Source organism: Bacillus rossius, chromosome 16 (assembly GCF_032445375.1).
Source record: "Bacillus rossius redtenbacheri isolate Brsri chromosome 16, Brsri_v3, whole genome shotgun sequence".
NCBI classification, from domain to species: domain Eukaryota; kingdom Metazoa; phylum Arthropoda; class Insecta; order Phasmatodea; family Bacillidae; genus Bacillus; species Bacillus rossius.
The window spans coordinates 31,080,210-31,103,632 of record NC_086343.1 but is presented as its reverse complement, the minus strand read 5'-3'; the positions used below and the strand labels follow the sequence as shown (position 1 = coordinate 31,103,632).

The following is a 23,423-nucleotide window of genomic DNA, read 5'->3' as shown; positions in this document are numbered from 1 at the left end:
GTTTTTGTATGGTTACATTGTCTGTTGCTTGTTTTTTGCTTGCTGTCTATTTTACCTATTTTTTAATCAATTTTCAAATGTGAGTAAACTACTTGGGGGTTACCCTTTTTTGGGTCGAATTAACATGTGTAAGGGCCTTTTGCCATGCCAAGTGTGTAGGGTTATCAAGAGATAGTGAATGTAAACAAATGTGCTAAATGTTAACCATTTGCATTTAATTTGGACAATAAAATCGGGATATCTTCACAGTTCTCGTCACTGCTCGGAAAGATACATCACATTAACCGTCGTGCAAAACTGACATTTGATGATCAAATAACTTCTTATTCTTAGTGGCTACTGTTATGTGTGGGGTGATGGAGGTAGCGCAAAACTATAAATATGAATAAAAACTATTTTTGTTTATTCCTGGAAATATATATTTATTTATTTATGATAAAGTAATTTTTAAAATATTTCCCTGTGACTATAAGATGGGGATAAAATTGAATTTTAAACTTGTTAATTATACTTTTTTGTATATTTTATTTCTCAATGTTAATTTCAATCACCTAAGGAACACTATACATTATAAATAATAGTTTTTCAATGTTGCTGATAAATTGTGAACAATGATATTAAAAGCAGTTTTCATACATTTAACTATAGTAAAATTCTTCAATTTTCTTGCAATGGTTTATTGATTTGAAGCAAAACTATTATTATTACGATTTTTTTATTCACACGATGGCAAATGCTAATTTATATTTACCCCATCTAATATATGAAACTTTTCAATGTACCATTTTGTTTGATTTGTTACCGAAGTCAACTTATCATTTCCATTTAAACTGTAAAGTAAGCAGTCATAATTCCTCACTAATAATAAATATTGTATATGTTACTTTGATAAGGGACACAAATGATACATTTCTGAGCCTAATTTGGAAATACATTCATTTTAATGAAATAATTTTGTTAGTACCTACTTGAGATAAAACCATGGGCCCTACTCATAGGTGTCTTATCAATTTAATTTGTTGTCAGTGTGTTTTTTTTTTTTTTTAGCTTTTCCATTTTAGTTTTTTACTGAGTTTTTAAACAGGTAGAGCTAGTGTTAAATGTTGAATTAAAAACAATAATTTCTAAAATACGTTAAGTGGAAACAATGTTGTAAATCAAAAGTTAAAGTGATGTAGGTTATAATAATGATAATTTTCAGTGTAGGGATGTGTAACAAAACAATTTCTGTGCTTTCCAGTTAATTAGAGCTATTAAGTTAATAAGAAAAATAAATAAAAATTTTTTTTGTTGAATCCTATCACTCAAGTGTTTTTTAGCACAGTGACATTTGTGAAATTTTTAAAAATCTATTTGATTTATATATATATGTATATATATATAGTATGTAATATATATACACATAGCTATATACAGGGTGTCTACTGACCCTGGAAAACCTGGAAAAATCAGGGAATATTGTAATCAGGGAATTTTTTCAAAAATCAGGGAATTTTTGTTTGGTAGGTTGTAGTTGGCAATTTTTTTTTGTTTATTGATCAGGTTGCATTAATGTAGCATCAAGTGTATCCCCTCCCATTTTTTTATTTTTGAATGGCAAATAATGAACAGTTCCCACGTCCATTTTCGGAATTGGAAGTGGCGTCATATCATGTGATACAAACTGGTTCAAGCTGGTCTGTTATCCTGCTGACGTACGTGCTGTGGCATATGCTTCCCACGTTCGGATTATACGGACAGGTGCATTTAATTTTAAGTATCTATGGATGCTCCCATCGTAAACTGGGCATTTTTGTTAGCTTTGAAAATACGTATCACAGACACGTTTGGTGAAGATTCGCCATAATTGCTAGAAATTGGTAGCTGTGGGCTTCATACGTTCCATGGTGCTTTCAAAACTGGAATTTCTGCTACACAATGGGATGTTAGTTTTTTGAGGCACAGTTACTTTTTGTTTAAGCATGTACCTGCATGGAGGGCAGATTACATTAGAATAACTGGATCAGAGCTTTTTCCCAAGAAATTTTGTGCAATCAGATGGTTAGAAAATACTGCAGTTTCTGAGCGTGCCATGAAAACGTTACCCCACCCAAAGAAATTTGTTAGTGAATTTTCTATTTCATCTGTCTCTTTCAATGTAGTGAAAAGTGCTCTAGAAGATAGTCTTCTAGAAGTAAAATTGACATTCTTCCATTCTTTAGCATCAGAGCTGGAATTGTTTCTTACAATGTTCCAAAGTGAAGCACCCATGGCACTTTTTCTCTATGATTCACTGGTAGACATTTTATTAACTTTGGCAGGAAAGTTTGTGAAACCAGAGGTACTGAAGAGCTTTAGGGACAAACGCAATGTATCTCAATTGGATGTAGATAACCAGGAAAATCTATTGACTGCTAACAATATCAAGTTGGGTTATGCAGTACGACATGCCATCAAGAAAGAGAAAGTACCAGAAAAGTCTGTCCTGTTACTGAAAAATGATGTTAGGATTTGTCCAAAGGTTATGGTAAAAAAACTTCAAGACAAAATTCCCCTGAAGTACAAACATACCAAGGGAATTTCCTGCTTATGTCCGTCTGTGGCTTTAAATTCGGGTGTGAGGAAACAGCGTGTGAAGTACAGTTTAGAATGTTGTCTTCAAAACAGGTGGCTATCAGGACAAAAAGCTGATAACATTGAGTGATCATATCTGTTAGTATGTTCCTCGCAAGATTCTGAAGCACTGTGGATGCTCATTCTTAAGGCACATACAGTAGCTGCTAAAACAGGCATTCTAAAGTTTGTGAGGATGATGTTGGTACTTTCAATGGAAATGCATCATTGGAAAGAGGTTTTTCAGTGAATTCTAATCTGCTGACTGAAAACTTGCAGAAAGAAACACTGATTGCACAAAGACAAGTGTACGACTTTGTTCAACGTTCTGGAGGTGTAGAGCATGTTGATATCACCAAGTCCATGTTTCAGTATGTAAGAAATGCTAGTTGTAGGCGTAAGGAAGCCCTGCAAACAAAACAAAAAGAAAAGGAAGCTGCAGACAAGAAGAAGGCAGAAAAAAGAGTGGAAGAGGAGATCAAGGCATTGCAGTTTAAGAAGGCTCGAGTTTTGGATTTGGCTCGTTCTGAAGCAAGTGCAATAGACGCAAAAGTTCAGTCACTGCGAAATTGACGGGAACTTCCCTTTACTAATGTTTTTTTGCAAAAGTAATTGTGTGAAATATTTGTAGCAGCATGTTTTATTTGCCATCAATTGAGTCACTTTGGCCATGTCTGGAAGAGGGTAATTTTTTCACTAATTTAAGTAAGTTGAAATACTTTGAAACACGTCAATGTATTGTTATGCAGTTTTTTTTTTCAGTTTCTTGGAATGTCGTAATTGTGTTAAAGAAAACCTGGAAAAATTCAGTTTTAGACCTGGAAAACCTGGAAAAATCAGGGAATTTCATTTATTAGATTTGGTAGACACCCTGTATATAAAACCAAAATACCACTCACTGCCTCACTCATCACAAATTCTCCGGAACTATAAGATACACAGACTTGAAATTTAGCTACATAAGCATCCACTAAGAATGGATTTTTCAAAAATCAGTGCCCTAATGATGGTGCTTTCTTTATTTCATGGCAGCGGATATTGGATTTTTGTATCTGGAAATCATTATTTGACTAAAATAAGCCTCTACACCATGTGTTTAGCCCGGTCAGCGCTGGGTACTTCATTTAGTAATTTAATATTTATAAAAATCATTTCAGAAACGTGCTTGCAGTTAAGTCACAAAATACTGGAGACAACATAATGGAGATATAATATTTTAATAGTGCAATATGCACGTTGAGTGTAAATGGTCGCACGAGTGAGACAGCATATTAAATTGAAGCAGGTTTGGGAAGGAGTGGCATTTGTCGTGATATGGAGGAGAGATGATCGTAGGTTGGTATCAGTCTTGAGAGCTGCGTGAAAAGTCACCGACGTAGCGTCAGTTTAAATAATTCAGGGTGTTTGCAGGTTGTGTCCCTGGTATAAACAGTAATAACGTTGCTGGAAGTGGCGAAACTTCAACTTTCAGCAGCCTTGCGTTTTGTGTGTGCAATACTTCGTTTTACAGCCTCATGTCAAACATAAATAGTTGGTTTCTGTGTACTTAAATCATGAAATTATCTCTGAAAAAAATTTTAGCATTATAGGTAGAGACAGGAAAAATTCGCGAATTCATTTCGCGATAGGCTAAAATACAAATCGTTATGCCTCTGCTATTGGCTCACAACTCACCTGGATGACTCTGGGCCAATGAGAAACACCCCACCAAAGCTTTATTGAATCACAGGCTGCTACGCTGGAACGTCTCACAAGACAGCAGCCAATTAGTGGGTGGCATTTGACAGTGTACGTAGAACTATGGAGTTCATCCTACAGGTCATTGAACCCGTGAATTTTTCCGGTCCCTAATTATAGGTAACTTTAAAAAATTGGTTGCTCGCTCCTGTGAATAGTTGATTTTGTGTAAAATTAGCATATGATTACTATTGCATATCGTATATTTATGTGTATCACCTTGTGATATAAAAAAGGATAAAATAAAGTTTTATTAAAAGATCATGAATTAAGTTCACCTGTAAGGTATTTGTAGACAACATGTAATTCCAATTGAAACAAAATTTGGAAGCGGTCGATGGATGTCAACTTTTAAACTGGCAGAAAGTGATGTGACGTGTTGTTTATTAGCTAACCTACATCACAAAGTGGCCGAAAGCTTAAGTATTTTTTGTTATATATTAATCACATATATTAAAAACCTTGACAGTGTACGTTATGCATGCATACGCAAGACGCAAAAACACAATGCAAGCATTTGCCAACTGTCCGCTTGTTGAGTTTCTGTCTTACTTATTTTAAGGCAAAATGTTTGAAGACTTAGATATAATGTGCATAGAAAGCAAATACATTATTAAATACAAAATGTATTTACTTGTTCATCTTTCGCACAGTGAAAGAAATTTTATAATTTCATATGTTTTCGTGATAAAAGTTAATTATGAAAAGGTATCCTAGGGAAGAAATTTGTTCTCTACATTTTGAAATTTCAAGTAGTAGGGTTGGTGATGGCTTGTGACTAGTGTAATTATAAACAACCGTAATTTTTTTTGGTTTTGGTTGCGTTGTTGCATTAATTACTTGCTTAGTTTGTAAACCTCGCCTTACAATCCAGTATTGTTGGATACACACATGTCTACAGCCCTGTGTGTGTAAAATTATGCTCATATGTTTAGCCCGATGTTGTTAGATGTGTGTACGTTTGCAATACAGCATTTCAAACAGTGTACATGTTTATAGCACAATGGTGTATGTTGTTTTTATGCTAGCAGTACGTGCAGTGCATGTGTCAAGTACCGTGGTTTGTTTCTGTTCCAGTTGCAACACTTTGTACATAGCAGTTGTAAATAGAGTTTGTAGAATGAGCTCGGTTAACCGCTCCACTGCTCGTGGTGGCAAAGGTGCTAAGCTGGACGCTTGCTCTTCAAATAAAACACAGAAGTCAGACTCAAAATCAGACTCGCCAAAATCGTTGGATCCAAAGATACAGGTGTGGATGTTAGCCTAATTGTGTGTGATTCACACACTTTGTGATTTAATTTTTAACAAAAAAGTGTGGCAGGCGTTTATAAATGAGCACAATGTAATATTCACTGGCCAGAGCTGAAAAGAATTCAAGAGCATAAACTAAACTGTATGAACCAGTGTTTTCTTATAGATAAATGTATTCTTTATATTAAAAACTCAATTAAATGGTGTGTGTTAGATCATTACCCACACAAAAAAAAAATCCTGAAATAAAACAGTAATGGTGCTGGAGGCAATGAAAATTCAATTTCTAGCAGTCTTTTGCTAACCTGCCTTTTGTTTTATGGTGCCTTAGTTAGAGACAGTCCATTTAGATTTTGTTATTATCTCTGAAACTTTTTTGACTTCATAACTAAAAAAATTGGGAAAAAAAAATCCATTCTTGCAAATAGTATATAAAAAAATTGACTAGTGTTACTGAAAGAGATGTTTTTTTTATTTACTTATTCATTGCATTTCATGGAGCCTTTTTTACTACAGTAGAAAAGAAACTGTAAAGCTATGGAATAAGATTTGAGTTAATTGTCAGCAGATGGCATGCTGTGACATAATTTTTAACCTCGCCATCGCTATATTGTCCTGCCCAAAACATTGTTTAAATAGTGCTTGATAAATCTGATGGTGGTTAGTAAGTACTATAAATTGGAATGTTTCATTGAAAAGTTACTTTTAGAAGAAAAGTCATTTACAGCTGTTTTCACAATGCAAAACACTGCATATCTGCCAATGTTTTGGGCATCTAAACCAATATGGCTTCGCCTTGTTAGCATGTAATCATGTAGCATGGTCACCCTTTGAAGCCTTGTGTTTAAAAATGACATATATGCCATAATTTAAAATAAAAGACATTAATTGAGATAAACATTGAAACAAAATATATTTCAATAGTTGAAACCAGGTTTAACAAATTTTCCATTGTATTGTACAGCTCCTTTAAATCATTTTAAGGTACAACTTTGTTTTATATTTAATGCTTAGTTTATAATTCAAAGTATATGTAGTCATAAAACTGAAACAATTTAGATATGGTAATTATTTTGTATTGTGTAAATACAATTTAGTCTTATATTTGTAGACTTTTTGTTAAAAATAACTAAGTTTATGTTTTTTTTATCTTGTTTTGCCTTTATGTGAAATATGTTTCTTTTCACAGCCTACAGCTGAACAGATGAGAATCGCACAAATTATTGAGACCAAATTTGAAGATGCCGATTTAAAAGACAAAATCAAACAGGTAAGTGTAGTCTGTTAAGAGGTTCTGTGTATGTAACTGTTTAATTTCTCATGCATGGCTCATGTGTAGTCATCTTCGATATTATGAATGCACTGCTGTATTGCTATTTGAGGGTTTATTGCACCAATTTATTTTTATATTTACTTTTTTGGCTGTAGATGCTTGAACTGTCAAGAACAGTATTTCCTCTACTTTTTGCATCAGGGTACCTTAACAATGAATATTCAAAATTGGCAACGTACTATGTATATTATTACTTTTTTTATTACCTTTTACAATACTAAAATTATTCTATTACAGTGTTCGCTAATGGTCAATTAGTAAATAGGGTTATTTTCTAGTGGAGCAACTTAAAAATAATCCAAAAAAGAGCTCGTTCTTTTAAATTTATATTGATATTTTGTAAACTTTTTTTGATTTCACTAATTGTAAATTAGGGTAGGTTTGTTATGCATGTAATACTGAACATTTAAAATGGAAAGAGAGGTTATTTATTATTCAGAGTGGCCACCAGCCTTGAATTTTGGAAAAAGCTGGAAACATGCATGAATTTTCGTCGTCTGAGAAAAACCTGGATTTATCCTTGAATTACTTGTCGCTGGGAATTTCATATCTCTCTCTCACAGACAATGTGTCTGCTAGTTTTACAGGTTATGTTAAATCCACACTCTTGATGAAATTACAATTTAATTTCAAATTAACGAAAAAAAAGTAATAATTTTTCCAGTTTGCTAAATGGTGGCAGTTCGAGTTCTGCTTTAACATGGTTTCGTCAACTTTGATTAATTTGACCACTGCCATATTGAAAATTGGAGGCTGATCACCAAACAGTTGAATACCTTTATCGTCCTTGGGCATTCCCATCTTCGGTATGGCGATGGTGTTATTGCTTAGACATAGAGTGAATATGATTTTAAATACATACAAAAGGTGTCCAACGTATTGAAACGTTGCTTACAAGGTGTTAATTTTGCTTAATTTGGTTTTTTTTTCAATTTTCTATTTTTGAATTTTGTATACAGCTCCCGGCCAATTTTATGGAATAGATTCCCAGAATCTTTCCGGTTTTAGTTCATACAGACAAGATACTTACTATATTGGTAGTTAGTGAAAAATGTAATTTTGCCAAAATGCTGTTCAGAAGAGTTATTCTTATTTCTGTGCACGATGATAAAATTTGGACGTTTATCCCCACTTGTGTGTCTGTTATGTTTCATGGGGAAAATGTAAGTAAATTTATTTCCTATCATAAATCATTAATTGCATACTTAATTGGCTCTATCAGTACTGATAAAACAAAATTTTCTTACCATTTACATGTAAGAGTTAAGTTTTTTTTTTTTCCCGGCCCAAAACAATTTAAAGCCCTTCTACAATTAGGTGTTTCTCAAAGGTGAGTCACTACCTGTTTCAGGAATTGTATCTATGTGATGTTGCTCTGTACGTGTGGAGTTGGCCAACTTTATAATATGGGGTCATCAGCATGCTGGCAGGGTGTGTGGATTCCATTCACCATTGTTTGTGATGTCATGAATGACATGCCAAATCAGAGGTTTATCAAATGTACAAAGGTGCAGTAAACACTATTCGGGTTCATTGAAAATATATATTACATGAAATAAAACATCCTAACAAGCAAAGTATGTTGTTAGGACATGCCCACTCACAAACTTTGGCTGGCAGAAGATGTGTTTGAGAGCATAAACAATGATATATTTTTCACTTTTCTATTCTTTTATTATGTTGTATTTAATTTTGTTGGAATTTATAGGTCTACCTATCAAAAGTTTATTTATAAAATGGCAATGGGAATTTCACGAAAGCTTCTGTTCACAAATAAAAATATGCAGGTATTTTGATGAGCGCATGAAAATATGCATAGCCAATGTTAATGCACAAACTTGAGATCTGTATTGACTAGAGCAGGAGCGTAACAAATTTTTGCATAGTTTTCTTGGAATTGTTTTTGCCTACCATTATTATTTTTATTCGCTGCAATTAATTGTGTTATGGCGAACAATAATGAAATGTAAGCTTAATAATTTCAAAATAAAAATATGAATCTTAAAATGGTAAAGTACCTGTACCTGTAAACAGTGTTTGAATATTTTCTGATATTTTAATAAGTAGCTTATGTTTCAGTAATAAGCCAATAGAGGCACTTAAGAAATTTAACCTGCCAAATGACTATGTATGTTTATCATTTTTGGTCGGGTATATAGTTTGGGAACTATTTTATTCAATTACAATTTTTTTTTAAGTTCCGGCAACTCGGAAACAATAATTAAATTGTTTATTCTGTCTTTTGTTGGAACATAAATATAGGACCTGTGTCAATACATAACTTTATATCAACATCTTAAATATGCATAGTTTCACCATTGAGCAAATTCCTTTAAAGACTAAATTTTGTTCCTTGAAAACCTTCAAATGGACATGAATTTCAAAATCAAAGTTTGGTGGCCACCCTGTTACTGTAAGTCAGCAAGAATTAGTATATCAAAATATCACACAGAAGGTTGTTTAAGGTTAGGCAAGAGACATTTAAAATACAGTGAAATCATGGGGAATGTTGGTTTATGTTGGGTCGGTAACATTATAATATTTCAGAAATAATAGAAATTTGAAAAAAAAAAACTTATGAAAGTAATAAAAGAACATACCAACTTTTTTATAAAAATTTCCCATTCTTGAAAAGTTTGTAACTTGAAAATTCTGAAAATATTTTATATTGTACCAGAAAATTGCAAAACAGTAGTTGTGCATGTGCGCAGCATTATTTGGTGCTCATAGAATTTGTGCTGTAATTATTGTTAGTGTGGTATTTTTTTTATTAGCACTTTGGTATATTTAAGCTAACTCAAATTATGCAGTGTATTTCGCTTTTATGTCACACAGTCCAGTTCCTTCTTTATGTAGTGTTTGGAGATTTATTTCTCAAGTTTAGCCACTAGTTACTAGGCTAGTTTTCTGTGTTTTTTCACTTGTTGATATCGCAAAATGATTAGTTGAAAATAATTTGGCCCGAAGAGGGGGGGTTGATAAAATGTTGTAAAAAGATATGAATAATATGGTTTTACCTCCATTTATGTAGATGCAATTATTTTGTAATTTTAAACAGCGACAAAACAAGTATGCACTGGTTTTATAACTTTATTTAATTAAACATCCATACATTTTTTTCTGCTGAAATACTTCATATTTATTGTTTACAGCAGAAACGTTGTTCAGTTTCAATGTTAAAACCATATAACAGCCTTGGGAAGTACTCTATCTCATAATTTGTAGGTTTTTTATAATTTATTTTATTTTTTTAATTTGCATTTTAAGTGTGAGGTTGGAAATATGGTGCTTTCTGTTTAAAGTATTCAAACTAAACGCATAGTATCTGAATGGCAGATTTTTATATAAACGGCCAACGTTTATTTTTTATGCATTGCTGAGCTGTGATATAAATTGTATTGTTGCCACAAATTCAAGGAATTATTAGTGAAAACATCAGCTTAGTGCTGCAAACTGTTCATTATGTGCTTTTAATTGATGTCAGAACTATGATAGTGTATTAACTGTAGTCTGGTGTCATAAAAAAAAGAAAGAAAATTGTAATTGCAAGTTAAACACAATGTGTGAGTGAGCAAAAAAATTATTCCTTTGTCGCTGCTTCTCATTGTTGAAGTAATTGGCGATGAGAGACATACAAGAAGACTGTCCAAAGGAATCTGATATATTTTTCATAACAGCAATTAGAGTAGCTAAAGCATTAGGAAATGGGATCACTTAGGGCCGGTTTTATGACCTCTGGCTAAAGTTCCAGCTAAAATTTAACCGCAGGCTAGCTCTTATTTTGGTTTTATGACTCCCTGTTAACGTCTACCTTCCAGCTAAAGTTCCGGCTAATCTAGCGGGTGGATGAACCGGCCGCTAGCTGCTTAACCGGAGGCTAAGCAACAGAAAATAAAATGGCGATGTATCAGGCGAGGTTAGTTGTTGATAGTGATGATGACTATTTGAGGAATTCTATTGAATATTTACAGGATGCGATGGAATAATTTATTACTAAATGTAAAATGCTTCGCCGTATTCGTCAAAGTTTTATTAAAAATTACATGGCATGAAAGTGTAGTCACGCTTTTCTATTTTCGTCGAGTCGTGTATTATTATTTGACTTTAATTTATCACGAAGTACATAAACGTATGCTATGTATATAAACTTAAATGTTCCTGCTTAAGAATATGTGTAAATAAGTGAATTTTATAATTGCAAAACGAGGGTTATTATTACCTATAAAATGCGTGTTTTCGTGGAAGTTGTATCTGTGAATTTTTATTCGTAATACAGTGGACATATGCCGGGAATGAAATGCACTTCATACGACTTCAGACGTGGCTCTGATTCAATGAATTTAATTGAATGTGAAAATAAATGTTACCCAATTATCCCTTCCCTATCTTACAAACCATTAGGTACTTATTATCTACCTGCCACGCAAGTGCAAAACGAAAACAGCACTGGAATTATTCTGTTTACCGTATCCAAGTTTATCCCTTGATCCTATCGGCATGACCCTTTATATGTTGGTCTTGTTTTACATTATACTTGCTGTTTTAATTTAGAATGTTGAAAAATCCTGTACATAACACAAAATACCTAACATATCATGATGCAAACAAATTATGTCAGGTCTTGTAAAAATATATTTCATTCGTATACATTTTACAATCATAATTATTTCCCCAGTGAATATATCTAGGATCTCTTGACCTACTAAATTAAAACAGCAAGCATCCTATACCACAAACTAATTCCATCAGGATCGGATTAATTTGGATATGTGATACAAAACTATTAGTACAAAAATGAAACCTACACCAGTGAAATGAAAATCGACAAGTATTTTCCCGAAACGGGGTCTATATTATTTGATTATGAAAGAAATAAGTGTTCTCTAGCAAAAATGTCATCCCTATTTATTTGTTGGTATAGAATTACTTTGTTAGTTTTGGCTTAATATATAACCTAACAAAATCATGTGTTTCAATACAAGAGTAAAGTTGAAAACACACGGTTTTGAATCGTAAATTGTAATTTTATGGTTTAATACAAAGCAGGTTTGACGTCAAAGTAATTTTTGGTTAATTTAATTATATCTGTTGCAAGATAAAGTTCGCGGCATATTTCTGTACTGCAGCTGTAAACATTCCGAATCACAATACAAACAAACAGCTGACTAACATTCTACCAGAAAAAATAACTGTCTTGCAACAAAAGTTACCAAATTCTGTTTTATTTCATTACCAACACAACCATTATTACACCACACGCTTCGTCAGGTTCCGGTTAGCCAACCGCAGGCTAAGTATGGGTCATAATACACCCCTCGTTCGTTAACCGGAGGCTAGCCTTACCTGGAGGCTAGCTAACCTGAGGATTTAGCCGGAGGTCATAATATCGGCCCTTAATGAGTCTTGATGTTTTACCGTTGTCATCTTGTTCTGTTGTCTAGCAAATAGTGTCACCAATGCCAACCGTCATGGACTCCAGGCGTAGTTGATATGCTTCGGAAAATTCTATTTTTTTAAAATTTGAATTGAATTTTGAATGGAATATCAAATATATTTTGAATTAAATTTAAAGCTATAGTGAAACTTATTTCTTTGACATTTCACAGGAGTCCAAGAAAATTTGATGCAAAATACAGTAATAGAGTAGTGTTAAAATGCAACACAATAAAAAAAACCAGGCAATGGTTTTTTTACAAATCTGTAAAATTTTACACTTGAAATATGTTTTGTATTCCAACTCATTGGCAATGTATTATTATAATAGAGTAATTTTAATTATTATTAATCATAATCACAGATTATTTGTTACATATATTATTGAATGTGTTATGTTGGAGAAAAATCCAAATTTTTCAACAAATCATCTTAGCTTCGCACATGTTTACTTTTTAAATTTTTATTTTGTGAATCTATTGTTAACAAATAATAGGAAAACAATTTTTAAAAAAAAATTGAATCAAATATCAAATTATTCATGAATATGAAATATTTTTTTAATCTTCAGAGACGGCAGATTGTCGGCAGGATCGAGTGTTGGGGGCTGACCTCTGGTTGTGTTTGGCAGGTGATGGACGCCACACGCAAGTCTGAGGACGAGGTATGCACCGCTCTGCACGACTGTGATAACGACCCGGACCGGGCCGTCAACATGCTGCTGGAGGGTATGGCCCAGGTGAGAGCACTGCTCGACTTTTGTGATTTTAGTCACTACAGCAGAACCCTGTTATAGTGTTTTTTCAAGGGTGCCAGAAGAAGAAAAAAAACATAAGCACAGGGTGGCCACAGACTGGGAAAACTGGAAAAGTCAGGGAATTTGAAACACATAAGGGAAAACGGGGAAAAGTTGGTTTTTTTATGGGTTTGGGAATTTTTTGAGATAAGCTTGTTTCAGCATTGTAATAGTTTTCTTCAGTGGCCATTCATTATAAAAAATAGCGAGTTAGCTGTATCATTTTCGAAATTGTGTTTGCATGTTACCATATTCACCTAATAATCCATATATAATTTTTCTTAAAATGTGTATTTAAAAGCATGGTGCTTATTCAAAACTTGACAATGCTGCTTAGCACAGTTCCTTCAAGCTCCAATGTTGGTTAACCTGCTGTTGGTTTAATGACAATAGACATCTTGCTTGTGGTTTGAAAGTGCTTGTACCCTGTTTTATGGCATAAACGTCGCACCAATATTTTAGGACGGCAAATTTTGGATTAAAAAAAAACTCGCATAAATGTCACGTGATGTTTTTGGTCCTGCTATTACATTCTGAGCACTTTGTGTAGGTATTCTTTCCGTATAAAACAATAAAATTTTTATTAGAAATCTAATTTTTATTCCGACATTACCGCTTACTTATTTACCGTATTTATGCAGATATAGGCTGCACCTTTTTTCCAAAATTATGATCCCAAAAATTAGGGTGCGGCCTATTAGTGAGATAAAAATTAAAAAAACATTTTTTCCTAAAAAAATTTTTAAATTTGTCAATATACAATTGATTAAACTAAGTTTCAATGCATGAAAGTCTAAAGTATAAACAAATAAGTACTTACATGTAATAAAAAATAAAGACACGACTCACCTACAATGTAATCAAAGAATGGGCCGCTGCCGATCGTCCCTAACCTCTCGTGATGCACCATAGCAGCGGGGTGGCAACTGCCGCTCACAAAATAGTTTTCTTGAACATTAGGTAAAGTAGTATTTACAATTGTAAATACCCCACCTTTTTTTTAACAAAGTTTGGAGCTGAAAATAAAGTAGGTCCTGGTGTTTACACGTAGACGTCATTATTTGCGTGTGTTTTTTTTTATGCAAATATTTTGACTAGAGATGCATTACTACTGTGAGTTTATAAAAGAAACCATTAAACGTTATAAACTTGGAAGTAAAGTAAATAAGCTATAGAAGCAGACCTGCAAGTCAGCTTTGTTTACAAGTGCCGTGCACAGTGCGCTACTGAGTGCCAGGCGAATGTTGTTGCCAGCGTCTGATGCGCGCGCAACTACCTAGGTAGCATCTAGGCTCTAACAGGCGGAGTGTGGAGTAAGGTGGTGATTGCGATGTTGCCAAGTGAGTGTTGCCGTAAATAATTTTTAAAATCTGCAGTTGTTGAATAACTACAATACCTACTATAAAGCACAGTGCACATGCTTTTCTTTCTGTATGTATAACAGTAAATCAAAAAGCTGACACTACAAACACTGATGAAATTTACTTACCGTAAAAAGAACACACTACATATACCGTAAATCTTAGGGGGAAAAAAAACACTTTACATATACCGTACGTACATCTCTTTGTTAAAAAAATCCAATTTACGCATTCTCGCTGTCACTTTCCTCATCATTGTCTTCTTCTGGTTCATTTGGGTCGCCTGCTTCGTCTTCTCGCGCATCCTACAATGCGTCATCTTCTGAGCCGTCCATTTCCGACGAGATACCTGTAACCTTGAAACTCTTCTTCACTAAGTCTTCAGAAATGGATCGCCAGGCTGCAAGGATCCACCGACACACTTCTGCCAGCGAAGCTCGTTTCGGACGGCCTGATTTTGTTGTCTCGTGATGGGACCGGATCCATTCGTTGTACAAACGACGCATGTGCACTTTGAAGGGGTGGTTAATGACCACGTCGAGCGGCTGCAGCATGCTTGTCATACCGCCTGGTATAACGGCCAAATCAGTTTTTCCTTCCTGGATCTGCTTCTTTACACCTTTGGCCTTTGTAGCTGTCCAGAACAAGCAATGATTTCATACGCAAAAGTCCCCCTGGCCGTCGACACCACACACACGAGAGCCAGTCCTTGACCAAATCTTCAGACATCCACCCTTTTTCCTGGACCCGCACTATAACTCCCGGTGGAAATTTCTCCTTGGCAAGGTTTTGCGCTTGAATACTACATATGGTGGTAGTTTTCTGCCATCTGCCGTCACACATAACATGACAGTACATCTTTGCTTGTCTGCTCCAGTACCAAGTATCTTCACCGAGCGAGAACCCGAAGGCTTGACTGTCGTGGTTTCCGGCATATCAAAATATACCGGCGTCTGATCAGCGTTTCCAATTTGCCCTAGTTGGTAGTTGTGTTGCTTTCTCAAATTTATAATAAACCTCTGAAAACTTATCAACTTCTCTTCATAGCTTTCTGGAAGTTTCTGAGCAATGGATGTCCGTCTCCTTAAACTGAGTTCTTTTCTGTCCATAAAACGCCTCGCCCACCCATAACTAACCTTGAATTCGGTGACGGGTATGCCATGTCTTCTTGCGATTCTGCTGCCTTCGAACAGCAACATTTCAGTAGTAACAGCAAAACCATTTTGCCTTGTGCTGAGGACGAACTGGTACAATTCATCTTCCACGTCCGGATATTTCTGCTTCTGTTCTCGTAAGGTACATTTATTTTTTTTTATGCCTTGCAACTTCTCTTTCTGTATCACCCATCTTCTCACGTTCTTCTCGTCCACTCCAAATCTCCTTCCCGCCTCTCTCTTACCGTGCTCCTGTGCATACTGTACCACTTTCAGTTTGAAGTTAGCCTTGTAACTAGCTCTGTCTTTTTTCCCATCTCCGACACACGCAAAATATAAATAAATATATGTAAATGAAAATAAATATAAATAAATATAAATAAATATAAATATTAAACTTTGTAAAAATATGACTGAAATTTCCAGTACACGTTTACGTAGGTAGCTATGCAGCACGACTCTCGTAAACAACGGTGGTAATTACCGGTACGTGGAAACAAGGATGAACAGGGAGGGGAGAAGTGGGCGACACAGATAACGGAACTGAAAGAATGCAAGGGGGGTGGCTGGGGGGGGGGGGGAACTACAAGGTCAACAAAGTCCGCTGCCTGTGTATGGCTACCAAAGCCATGGAGGCATGGCGGGGGGGGGAGGAGGATAAACTATACACAGGATGCAGACAAGGTCAAACTCCGCTGTTGCCAGCACGCTCTTATCGATGGCGCGCAGTTGCCACGATCGCTCTGTGAATAGGTACGTACTTCGTGATTGCCGCTCATCAGCATTTCAGTGCGGCCTCTTTTTGAGATATTAATTTGTTCTAAGACTTTAATCAAAAATTTAGGGTGCGGCCTATATCTGCATAAATACGGTAATTAACGGAAATACAAAGTTGTCTGATGTGTAAATTTTCGTTTAAAGACGTTTTTAAATGTTGTAACCTTTATCTATTCGTCTGTGTCGCCACAATGTAACGCTTGTAAAAATTTAGCCATTGCTAGTTGGCATCATTCATGTTTGGATATGTTGGTTCCCGTATAGAGCGCGTACACGTAGTCAAATATTAATATTGATATCTCGCTGATTGCATGCAACGCGCACACTTTGTCGAGTGCCGTGTTAACTACATTTGATGGTCCGCACACTTTCGTGGTAAGTCTGTACTACTACGATAGTTATGCGTTAGTTCTAGTGATGGGATTTTCAATACTTCGATACCTCGATACCTTCGATACTTGACGGTATCGCAAAGTATCCAGTATCGAAACTGTACGTTCGATACATTTTTTCGATGCCAGAATGCTTGTTCATTTGAATTGAATTAAGTTTTCAGTCGCTATTGTACAAAATACAACTACAGTAGAACCTCGATGATACATTCCCGTTTCATTTTCCCGTGTCATACTCCGATTAATTATGATCCCGCCGAAAGTACTACTATATTTACAATGGTTTACTTTACCGGAACATACACTTATAAAATCATTAATTTCCCGTTTCATACGTTTTTACGAAGCGAAAAAGTCCTAAAAATCACAAATTTTTTTGTTATATTCCTCCTGATAAACTACGTTTTAATGCTTTTATTTTGAAAAACGTTAATTGTTTACCTCTGCAAACGTAAGAAAATAACTTTATCGCACCATACTTATGGATAGTATCAGAAAGATGTGCACTTCACTAGTAGCATCTATGGCCAGCACCAAGCGAGACTAGTGTCGCAAACTAGCAATGATTATGAAAATGGTGCACGGATCTCATATTTTGTGCATTCATTGATCTTTGAACTGAATATACCCGTTTGTTATTGTTTTCTTACAATCTGATTATTTTATATTTTAAGTTTATCAAGTTAAAATTTTATTGAAAATTGTTCTGTTGCATAAAGTTGTTTGTAAAATGAAAAAAAAAAAAACCAAAATTTCTGATTTTCTTTTTACAATAGCCAATTTTTTTTATTTCTAATTTAGGCTTGGTGACTTTTCCCCCCTCCAAGACAGGACTTCATAACATTTTGTAAGGCCACTGTTTCTCATGTCAGCTTTACTTGATTATGGACTCTATTTTACATTTCTGGTGGTTTTATTATAGGGATGTACCGATTCGAATCCCGATTAACTGTAATCGCCCGATAATAGAGAATCGGTAATTAATCTTAATCTGCGATATTTCAACCGATTATTTAGACAAAATTGTCAACATTTTCTCATTATATTTATCATAGTTATCGCTTAGCATTATAAGAAAAACATGCCAATGATATTAATATATTCTTTTAACGGTAAATAGTAAACTCTTTTATGATTAATTCATGAAACTCCGTTCAGACTGTAGGCCTACACACGCGCTGAAAGTTTCAGAAACTTAGTCGTCTAATAAATTAAATTACTCTTATTTTATTCAATTGACAATTTTCTTCTATCATGTATGGCTAGTATTTCCATTATTGTTAGCTCATGTATCAAACAATTGCTTTGAGTACCGCTTGTAAAAAAAAATACAACACATAAAACAGCATAAAACACAATATTTTTTGAACAGCACCATCACAAGATCTCCATTTTACGTTTAGGTTACGCACGTCATGTGATGAACAAAAACAATTTGGCCAACTTATCTCACTTCACCGGAATTTCCGTTGTATACGTGAACCTTTATCTATTATTTTTTATTATTATTGAAGTCACTTTAATAACGGGAAAGTCTTCTTTACTTTTTATTTTTACCGTATATCAACAATAAATATTTAACCAGGAATAAAAGTTCACGATTGCGATAGATAGTTGGTGGTCGGTTGTGGGAATATTTCCGTTTGCGACCGAAATTAATTTTTCTAATATTGGTAATGTCTGTGTTAGCGAAGACGACTCGGCAACTGTAGATTTTTTTATTGTTTAGCTAATGCATGTCCATACATTACGTAAACGGAGTGACGAATTCTTTGATAAAATATTACAGTATATTTTGCTAAGTTTTCTATTTGATGACATTTACCAATATAAATATTTGTTAAGAGCTGTTATACATTGCATTCACTATTTAATGTTGCATAATAATCATGGGTACGCTAGTCGCAGTGCTGTGTGGAAATATTTTTTTTAGGATCCGGGCCGGACGATAAATATGCAGCGTGTAAATATTGTTCTCAAAAAATATCGCGTGGTGGCGTACATGGAAACAAAACGTCTTACACTACAAGTAATATGTGGAGCCACACAGTCAATCAGCTTGTATTTCTTCACAAAAATCTAAACGCTATTTATTAACTATAGCTATTAATGTTATGTGCAATGCCTTAGCTAGCTTACCAAAATCTTAAATATTTATGTAAATAAAAATGATTTTGTCTGCATTCTATACATATGTATATACACTTATGGTCCATGCCTCCATTACATCAATTTTAATCACAATTTTGTTCTCTTTGCTTTCTTTTTTAATTTATGTATGTAATAATCGGGCAAATATAATCGGTATTCTTAATCGGTTTGGAACATCGGCTGAATTTGAATTTTTTTTAGTGAATCGTTAATCGTAATCTGTAACCGGTTTTTCAATATCGGTACATCCCTATTTTATTATATGTATATATAATGATTAATGATGAATTCATATCTTTCATTAATATAATGCAATTATTTACACATTGTGCTGGTATGCTAGATTGAATTTATATAGTTTAAAACTAATTTATGTTATTTGTAATAATTGTTACTTAATGGGAAATGTTTTTTCCTGGAGTATCAAAAGTATCGAACTGAAAAAAACAACACAGAATCGAGTATCGAAAGTGTGGTATCGTCCCACCTCTAGTTAGTTCAGGCTCCCATTCGGGTAACTGATTTTGTTTTTCTATTTAAAGTTGAAGAAAGGTTGTTTTTTCATTACTTATTTATTTAAATTGTTAGACGTGCTCTTGTATACTCCGCTTTTTAAAAAATAAACAAACTTTCCATGAATGGTTTTTTTTTATGTTTTTTTACTGTGTTGTTCTTTATAATTTTTAACTTAAAAAGTAAAATCAATGATAAAATAAATTTTAGACTACAAATTTCAAATGCACAATTCTTAGTGTAGATGGATTTTTTTACAGAATTGCAAGAATTGAACTAACTGAAAATTTATTTTTATTCATTAACTATTTAACATTATTTTCTTGAGAAATTATTGTGATGTTACAAATAATTTTTTACTTCTTGATAGTTGTGCAGGCAATGAAATAAAAAAAATAGTCCTTAATTTTTAATTGCACAAGAGGGTACAAACCATGTTAAAGAATGTGTATGTTTACCTTTCCTGCATTATAAACGTATCACTATGCAAGGTAACAGAAACGTCCAAAAAGTATGCATAACTGAAACTGAAGATTTCAATTGTCTGTTGGTTCCGGGTTGGGTATTTTAAAGGAACTGAAATTGAAACTGAAAAATCTAGGAACCGCACAGGCCTATTGCCACAGTTATTTGCAAAGCCTAACCACTATGTTTTTGTAGAGAACCAGTGTGGGTTTTTATCATAACCCTTAGACCAAGGAACCTTAGGAACTGTGACAGTTAACGCCTCATTTGGCAAGGGTTGCTCTGGATAGTTTTTCAATTATTTTTTATGGTTTGTTCATTTTTACATGTTTCTATGAACATGTATACAGTGTGCTTGTGGTTCATGTAATGAATCATTTAGAAAATTAGGATGTTAGGTTAGTGTGAATAATTGAATTGCTTGTGTGGTAACTTAAAGTGACCAATGTATTTTGTAAAGTTGCTGGTGTATGGTTTGTAGGGAGAATGGGAGACGTCGGTTAAAAAGAAGAAAATACGGCAGCCAAGCACAGCGAAGTCGGAATCGCCAGGAAACAACCGGGACACTGATCAGGAAGACTGGTCGGTGGAGCGGGAGACAAATCCCGAGAGGGAGCGCTCGCGGACGCGAGGGGGCGGTCCCCCCAGAATGAGGGGACGGGGCTCCCTCGACAACAGAGGTTGTAAGTATGCCAACCCTGCACCATTGAGGGCCTGTTACAATAAGACTATGATGCTGCCGGTACGCTGCTGGTCCCATAGTGTTTTCGTACTATAATAGATGCCGGCACTTGGACGGTGAGCCCATTTTCACGTCCACGTGACAGGGTGATCGTAATTATTTATACACTCTAAAACTATGCAAAGGTTCTTTATGATTCCCTGCTATTCAATATCACGTGTCTGTAAATAGAGTAAACATTGGCTATGTACATTTTTTGTGCTAAAATAAATATTGCATATTTTTGTAAGTTCTGTTTATTATTCGCAGCACATTTTTATACATTAATAAAATGGTTTTGTATGTACAGTAAAACACCATTTTAACGAACTTCATTAGAGCGAACAATTCATTACTACGAACTATGCCTTTGGTCCCGTCAGACGTCCATATAACATAACGTAAAAAAATTTCACTAGTACGAATTTTCTCGCTCAAATTTTAAAAATATTCTATAAATATTCATTTGAACGAACAGTTTTCTGCCTGGCACGGTAAACGACAAACGGATAAAATCGTCGCCATTCACCCACAAACTGCCATCATATTTATTTTAATACGCGCCATAGATGACTGCAGTGGACTAGTGTTGAAATTAATGCACAAAACTGGTGTAGCGGCTAAAGCGCTGCATTGTGGTGTTCGCTGACATTACTCTTTGTTCTATGCTCGCACGTGTTCTGCATCATAAAGTATTGCTACATACATATCTCTGGTCGTTTTCTTGTTTATTGTTTTGAGAAACGTGGCTATACTACGAGTATAACTTATTTTTACGGGAAGCCTGTAACTCACATAGTTTTGGTTCCCTGCAAGAATATCCGAAGTTTTGCGTTTTGGTATTAACGCCACTTCAGCCGCTAAATCAGAAGTTTCCAATGAAAACAAGCATGTTGTGACTAACCTAACCTAACCCTTCGATTTTTTTAATTTCAATTTTTGAGAGAAATCCGAAGTTGCACGAACGTGCTAGGGAACCGAAACTACGTGAGTTGTAGGCTTCCCTATTTTTACATGTGTCGGGTCCATTTGTTTTTATAATTTAAAAAACCGTACTACTGAACATGTCTTCTAGGAAACGAAAGGCGATTGATGTGAAACTTGAAATGTTAAAAGCAGTAGATAAAGGAAATAAAAAGACTGATGTGGCTAAAAAGTTCTGTATCTCCAAATCAATATTATCCACAATTCTCACCCAGCGATCCAGTTGGGAAGACAATAAAATGTAAAAAATTTTTCCTAACTTTTAAATTTTATATTTTTGATTTATTACAGCTTGTCTTGATTCCAAAGGTAGGCTTACTGTTTTGGCAAACAACTTACCTACATAGTATTTCTGTACTATACTAGTAATTATGTAGTACTTATGTATCTTGATCCCAAAGTATAACTGTTATAAAGTTATTGATGCTTGTACCACTCATATTGGTATTAGATTTTCTACTTTGTTTTTTAAACAAGATCGAGTTATGTTAAAAAACCCAAATCAGGCAATCATTGTGATTTCGGTATAAAGAACTTCATTATAACAAACTGCCATAATTTTGGTCCCTTCATGTTCTTTATAATGAAGCTCTACTGTATTACTATAAATGTTGCCAATATTAAATATAATGTAATAAAAGGAAAAAAATAATGAAAATGAATGTGACCATAACCAATGTTTTATGTTAACAAGGACATTTTCAATCAATTTGTGAGTGAGCTTGTTTTATCAATATAAAAACTTACTACAAACAAAATATATTTTAGATGGTATATTTTTGATGGAACTAAAATGTGTTTATTGCACCTTCGTATGTTAGGTAGATATGTCAAATGGCGTACTTCATTAATGGTGTTGCTGAACAACGGGCAATCACGCATGCCCCGTCGACTTGCTGAAGGTCATCTGAAGGCACCAAAGATAAAAGTTGGCAATCACAACTGTAGCTTTCAAAGTTAAAATAATACGGCATCGCGTCCGATAACTGTCCAATTGTAGCAGAGCCTTTACAGTATTGTGGGAGAGAGTTGGAGACAAAGTTTGTTTGGCTTTTCCCTCATATTTTTTTTTGTAGCTAGAAGCACCCTTCTGGTAGGTTTTAATTTGCTGCTTTATTGTTGGTTCGTGGTTGAATTAGCACTTTGGAAAGCTTTGCACAGTTCATAGTAAATTCTTTCTAGCCATATTACTAGAGACCTGAAAAAATGTTCAGATATTATAGTGAAATAATAGAATTTTTTGAACACTTCTCTCTTTTTATGGTTTCCAGCTTTTTACATATTTTTGTCCTAGTCCCTTGAAATATTTAAATCAAGGTTCTATTGTATTATGAAATGCAAGATTCAAGTCAAGAATTTTACTAAATATTTTTATCTCAAGCCGAATTTTCACTTGAAGGTATAGTAATAGGTAGAGTCAAGATTTTGTGGTGTTATTTTAAGACAAATTTCGGTGTAAAGAAATAAAGATTTCGGTGTTATATGGTTTTATTTTTTTGCTCAAAATACCCACTGCAAAATTTTCTTGCTTTTCTATACGACTTGCAAATTTATTAAAACAAATATTAATAAACACTAAAACCTCATGATCTAATTACAATTAAGTTCATTTGCAAATTCATAGATAATTAAGTTCATTTGCAAATTCATAAATTCAAACTTTTAAATAACTACTAAAAATTTCACGACTTAATTACAATTACATACACTACAAAACTACACAATTAAGCACTTCCAAAGTTACTATTAAGACAGTTTTATTG

The 23,423-nt window shown here is 34.2% G+C and overlaps 1 protein-coding gene across 9 annotated transcripts in view; it reads left to right on the top strand.

Moving 5' to 3' along the window:
* LOC134539790 (protein lingerer) overlaps positions 1–23,423 on the top strand; it is a 170,012-nt gene that overhangs the window by 9,189 nt on the left and 137,400 nt on the right. For all 9 annotated transcript variants that reach the window (XM_063382045.1, XM_063382047.1, XM_063382054.1 and 6 more), the window contains 4 exons: positions 5,407–5,578; positions 6,770–6,850; positions 12,978–13,085; positions 20,437–20,638. In XM_063382045.1, the coding sequence (XP_063238115.1) occupies positions 5,450–5,578; positions 6,770–6,850; positions 12,978–13,085; positions 20,437–20,638 (520 nt within the window). In that variant the 5' untranslated portion in view covers positions 5,407–5,449. Of the gene's footprint in view, positions 1–5,406; positions 5,579–6,769; positions 6,851–12,977; positions 13,086–20,436; positions 20,639–23,423 lie in introns of those variants that run through there.